The 5,946-nt window shown below is 48.9% G+C and overlaps 1 protein-coding gene across 1 annotated transcript in view; it reads right to left on the bottom strand.

Moving 5' to 3' along the window:
* Window positions 1-5,946, bottom strand: part of MYT1 (myelin transcription factor 1) — a 34,925-nt gene that overhangs the window by 7,683 nt on the left and 21,296 nt on the right. The window contains exons 13-16 of the mRNA XM_009637531.2: window positions 5,794-5,856; window positions 5,561-5,629; window positions 1,303-1,365; window positions 644-727 (exon numbers count right to left, since the gene is read on the bottom strand). Of these exons, the coding sequence (XP_009635826.1) occupies window positions 644-727; window positions 1,303-1,365; window positions 5,561-5,629; window positions 5,794-5,856 (279 nt within the window). The remainder of the gene's footprint in view (window positions 1-643; window positions 728-1,302; window positions 1,366-5,560; window positions 5,630-5,793; window positions 5,857-5,946) is intronic.

A 5,946-nucleotide genomic window follows, 5' to 3' on the forward strand; every position in this document is an offset into this window, starting at 1 on the left:
AAATCTCTGTTCCCAACAGGAATAAACCCCCCCCAGGATGTTTTGAAAAATTCAGCCCGAGGCAGCAGAGAAAGGCTTTTTCTGTTGGCTTTGAATATTCAGCCATGGCAAAGACTCTACAAGACGTGTCTTATTCGGGGTTACCAGATCCTGACCAGACTCAGTGCTGGATAGTTTCTATTTCTACCGTGCTCCTGGGAGTTAAGCAAGCCCTCCAGCACCCCTACGCCTGCCCATTACTGCCCAAAACCCTGCAACATTTTGCTTGACTGGGGGGTTTTACCCTCCTTTACAACACGGGTGGGGTTTTTTTAGGAATTCTATAAAGCACGGGTAGGAGAGGAACTTGTTCATGCCCTACCAGCCTACCTTTCACATCTGCAAAAACGAGTAAGAAAAAATACGCCGTTACCTCCCCACCGCCCAATTTTCCAATCAAATCTCAAAATTACAACACCGTTTTGGGGATCAGGGAAAAATTCCCCAGGGAGCTGCAGAAGAGCTTTGGCAGCACCCGCTCCGGTGCGAGCAGACGATGCTGGGAGCAGCACGAGCGAGGCGGGGATGCGGGATGGGTGCTGCTGCCCCACGTAAAGCTGTGCGGGGTAGAGGGGGTTCGCTCGGGAGCTTTCTCCAGACTTACTTCATCAGCTCTGGGTCTTCTTTATCATCCTTTGTCGGGGTGATCTTGATCCCACTTTTCTTGGCACGAGGGCAGCCTGACAGACTGTGGTTAAAAAGAGAAGAAAGGCCTGTCTCACTGGCAGAATCACTGCATTTGCTATTCCCCCGCTTCAGTCATCTTTCCCTTGAATTTCACACAGTGTTTTTGATCTCTCTCTCGTTTTGCAGCTTCACATCACGAGGAGAAGTCAGGAGGAAAAAAAAAAAAAAAAAAAAAAAAATTGAGGGAGATGGACAGTAATTAATGGTGTCTAGATAAGAAGATATCTGCTAACAGCCTGCAATGTTTAATGGAATTGTTGAAACAGAAGGCTCAGATCTCTGCTATTAATGCTCTAAAGTGATAATAGAAGTCATAAATAGGTAGCATTATTAACAGGAACATTGCATCAGCTAAAATCTGACCCTTTGTCTTTTATTCTGTTGAAGGGAGCTTCTAATCAGATGCTGGAAACATCAAAAAAAAAAAAAAAAGAGAAGTCAGATTAAAGAGATGAAAATAGGCTTCAGTTGTCAGTAACGTTAATGTTTTATTCAGAACTTTACAACTCTGCCCACTGCAGGGGAAAACAAAACCAGAAAGAGGCTACGGAGAAAATAATTTAAGGGAGATCTTACCTTCTATGCGATGCATAATTTCCTGTTATGTGACCAGAGCCATCACAACCAGGAGTAGGGCACCTGCAGAGGAAAGGGATGCTCAGATTAGCCTGGGGATGCGGGCAGAGGATCGACGCTTTGCGACAGCTCCTTTCAAAGAGAAATCTAGGGACTGGCAACACAGAAGCAGGTTTTTCTTCCTGCCCCTTCTCCCTCCGTGAGAACAAGGCCTGGTCCGTAATATCCACGACACCCAAGTCGCTGCATCGCTGCGTGATGGCGGCGTTGGAGAGGAACATCGGTGGGAAGAGGTGGGGGAGCGCGGCGGGTAGCAGCTCTCCAGCGGAGGGACGTGTGCCCCAGCCTCTGTCCCCACCCCCATGATGGGGACAGCTCAGGAGATGATAACAAAGGAGCCAAAAAAAGACCTCCAGGACAGTGTCCGTCTTCCTGAGGATGACATAAGGAGATGGCAGGGACCATCTAGGGCCACTGGGCTGGATGCAAGCATAGAAAAATAGCCTACAAACCAGAAAAATAGCCTACAACTTGGCCATTGAGCTTTCTCCTCCACCAGCACCTCAGCCAACACCAAGGGGAAGCCCAAGAGAAGGTGTCAGCTCAGTTCTGGGTGATTTGGCGGGGGCTAGTCTCACTGAGGGCAAGCAGACACCCCGCCCCAGGAAGGTCCTCAGAGTCCAAAAGCATTTGATGCCTCTGGTGGAAAGTAATGAAGGAATAGGAGGGAAAATATTAGGTTAACCGTGGGTCTCCTCCTTCTGTAACACCAGGGGCCAGGGCCAGGGGGGGTCTGCAAGGGGCCAGATGCCTGCCTGCCTTGGGCTGGGGATCACCAGGCCACCACGCACGGTGCACCGGCAGCTTTTGGTGCTTCGGTGCAAAAATCTGCCCCTCGGTCCTCAGCCGCTGCGGTTACAAAGGGGTCTTTGAAGATGCAGCCATGATCATGGGTTTGAAGGTAAGCATCCGGCACTCCGGGACACGATTGAAAGCAAAGCCTGAAGAATAGTTCTGTGATCACACAAACCTGCACAAAGGCTAGCAGGGGCCGCCAGCCCTACCGAGCGGCGGCAAAGATAATGGCACGAGTTAAGCACCGCATCATTAAGGGCGCAGAAGCGGGAAAGGTGAGGGGCTATGAAGTACCATGAGCACAAAGACCTGCTCCAAATGCTGTAGGTGACACGGCAGACATAAAAGTTGTCATGGGGACAAGGAAGAGAGGCGAGGAGTGCTCGCCGAGGAGGTACACGCCAGCCTGCCAATTAGCCAGGGCTGTTTGAGTCAAGCAATAAGTGCCGGGGGAGGAAATCCACGGTGCCGCCGCGGGACGAACAGGAGGGGCTCAGCCCCGCGCTTCCGAGTCGGAGCGAGCAAAGCTCACGGCACGACCGCAGGCTTGCGGGATGCCTTTTCTCTTGGAGGGAGGATTTTGCTGCGCCCCTGCTTTCTCAATCCCCATTTTTAAAGCCACCGGTGCCTGGTTGGGTAGCACCGGTTGGTACCCTGCTGCAGGGCAGGGATTGATGCGTCTCCAGGACAACCCAGTGAACTGGTGGGCAACGTGTGATGGTGCATGGGCAGCCCCCGAGGTCAATGCCTTTGGGAAAGCCCATGCCTGGCCTAGGCAATGTTGTAGTTGGGGTGCTCTGGCCCTTGAGAGTCAATGGAGCAAAGATTTCCACAGATGCCTTTAGTTCTGCAGCTTGGAAAACGGCCTTTTAAAAAGTCCTTTTTTTTTGTTTGTTCGTTAGAAAATATCAAATATCTCCTCTTTGCATCAGCTCTGAGGGAGGGTTTGGCATTTGTAGGTCACTGAAGCATCTCCATCGCCAAAAAAAACATTGGCACCTCACCTAGGGTGGGAGAACAGGGACACGTCCTGGTCCCAGAAGGATGACAGAGACACTAAGTCAGGACCAAGGCTCAGCCTGCTCACACCCACAAAAACATAAATGCACACAGGTCCGGTGCAGTAAGAGCAGGGACACATCCAGCAGGACCCCGATGAGGGTGCAAATTCTCTACCTCCTCGAGAAATTACAGGTTTTGGAGACAACTGTGACATTTCCCTGTTATACACTGTTAAAATAGAAAGCAAAACTATTACGTGGTTGTTCTAGCTTCAGGGTGGAATGAAATTATGAAAACACTAACACCAAACTCCTTTTGCCTTTCAGGACTTTTAAAAAAGGGAGAGAAGTGATTTGAGTTTTATTTTTAATTATCTGGAGACAAATCATACCGACAGAGACCTTTTATTGCATGTTCCAGCCCCGAGCTATTTTTTTTATATCAGGGATATTAACCCCTGAAATAGAATTTATAATAGAAACACTGACATGGCCTTATCTGAAGTTGTGAAAAGCGATGACTGCACTATCTGTAATATCTCCAAATCCTCTTCCCTTCCTCCTTCCTCTGCTCCCAGCCTCACCAGGCCATAGGAAAAAAAACCCCAGTATGTGGGAAACAACACTAAAAAGCTTTGTTTTGCCCCAAAGTCTCCTGGTTTATATAGTATTTTGATAAAAAGTGCTGCCATCAGGTGCCCAAGGGGAGCAGGGGATGCTGCACCACAAGGCTCGGCGCGATGCTGGGTCTCAGGGACAACGCTGTTTGCTTTTTCTCCAGGCCATTCCTGGAAATGGGGACTGTTCCTGAGAGCTTTCAACATCTTTACTGCTAATTGCCTGATCACTGGGCTATTCTTTAAGGCTGTTGGAGAAACATCCGTTCAGCAAAGCTCTCTTCAGAGGTTCTTTCAAAGTGTAGATCGTCTATAATGCATGATTAAGTATACTTAGTGCTAATCATGCAAGTCCTTTCCCTCCACTAGCATATTCTATTAATATCAACTAATCCAGCTACTTTTTCCACCTCTGCGATAAGGAGCAGGCAGTTAGCAAACATTTTTCCTGGCACCAGCCCCTGCATCATCAGCGGTGGGGTGCAGAGCCGCCCTAGACCCGCACTGCCCGCCGGGCCACCAAAAAGGGATGTGGGCCTTTCCTGGCCACCTTAATGCCCAAAGGAGCTCCTACCTGACTTGACTACTCTTACCATAGCTCCAAACCTCACTTTCTGAGTACGGGACATGGGACGCCTTTAGGTTTTTTTATGGTGAGCCTGTGCGATGCAAAGCTGCCCATGAGGTTTTACTCTTGGTAGAGGCTCTTCAGGTCCAGTTATGAATATCTCGGTGTCTAAATAATCCTGAAACTGGATTCAGCAAAGCAGGGAGCTCAGAGGAGAATCAGCCTCCAAAAATAGGCTGGCTCCATGGAAGTGGTGTCGGAAAAAAATTCACAACTAGCTTTTCCCCACAAATATACATTGGGTGGAGGAGGGTTTGGGTCCCCCCAGTGTCTCCATCTATTTTAACTAGAATTTCTATTAAACCTTTCTTTAGGGGAGCCAACTTAAGAGAGAATTTGGGAAACCCTCTTGTGAAATATAAGCTCCTTGTGAAAGGAAGAGCTTATTTGGGAAGACAGCAGCAACACAACAAACAGGACTAGAGGAAGGTATTTGAATAAAAACGTGAAGACCGGATTCCTCCCATCAGGAGCAGAAATGGGAACAAAGAAATCCCGTGTGCCTGTGAGCCCTTTGCCACTGGCTCAGGTTCCGGCCTCACCGAGCGTTTGCTTGCTCCTTCTTTCATTCCCTCACAAATCAAAGTCCCATGGAAATGAACAGGAACCTCTGTCACTGCATCCCAAACAACCCCTAAAATTTAGCATAAAATTAGCATCCCAGGTCCTCCAAAAGAGTCAGCTTCTTTTCGCTATGCCCTGATGGTGTTTTCCCAGCTGTGTCTCTGCCCAAAAATAAAGCGTGTGCCTTTACCTAGGCTTTGGTTTATTTGCAAGCCATGAAAAAACATTGATTGAAAGGGTTATGGCACAAACTGGGGAAACAAGAGCTCGGGAAAAGACTCCAACTGAAAAAGAAAATAGCATATGCCTGCAGTGTCCAAAGGAAACCCGCCGGGGTCCAGGTTATTTTTGATTGCTGCCGTGATCCCCCCTCCCCAAAATAAGCCTTGCCCCATGATGCTGACTCTTCCCAACACAGCAGCTGGAGGCTGGGCTCCACCAGAGCTCCTTGTAGGTGGACTTTGATCGGCTCTTTGAAAGGAGAAGGGAAGGGATGGAAAAGCAAAAGCAGAGCAAGAGGGGTGGGGGGAAGAGAGAAAAAAGGGTGGAAAAAAAAAGAAAAAAAAGGAGTTCCAAGTTGAGCGCAAACATACTTGAGGTCAGCAGAGTGGGCAGCCATGAGGTTTCTGAGGCTCTTGTCAGCAAGAGGACAACCAGAAAGGCTGAAAGAGAAGAGATGGAATATCTGGATAAGGTGGGGGGAGGGAGAGGGGGCAACAGAAGGTGGGGAAGAAACAGAACCAAACTATCCACATGGTCAAAAAATATACTAAAAGAAAAAAAAGTTGTCTTTAGAGTCCGAACCATGAGAAAAAGGTCAACCCACCTGCGGTGAGAGGCATAGTTTCCCGTTATGTGTCCGCTGCCGTCACAGCCTGGGGTTGGGCAACTGGGCAACAACAACAACGAGTGTAAGTGCTGGAAAGGCAGGAATTCACCCGAGAGCCACGGATCTGCAAAACCAGCTGAGCCCTCCCCG

The sequence above is a fragment of the Egretta garzetta genome, unplaced genomic scaffold (assembly GCF_000687185.1).
Source record: "Egretta garzetta isolate BGI_Z169 unplaced genomic scaffold, ASM68718v1 scaffold84, whole genome shotgun sequence".
Taxonomy (NCBI): Eukaryota; Metazoa; Chordata; class Aves; order Pelecaniformes; family Ardeidae; genus Egretta; species Egretta garzetta.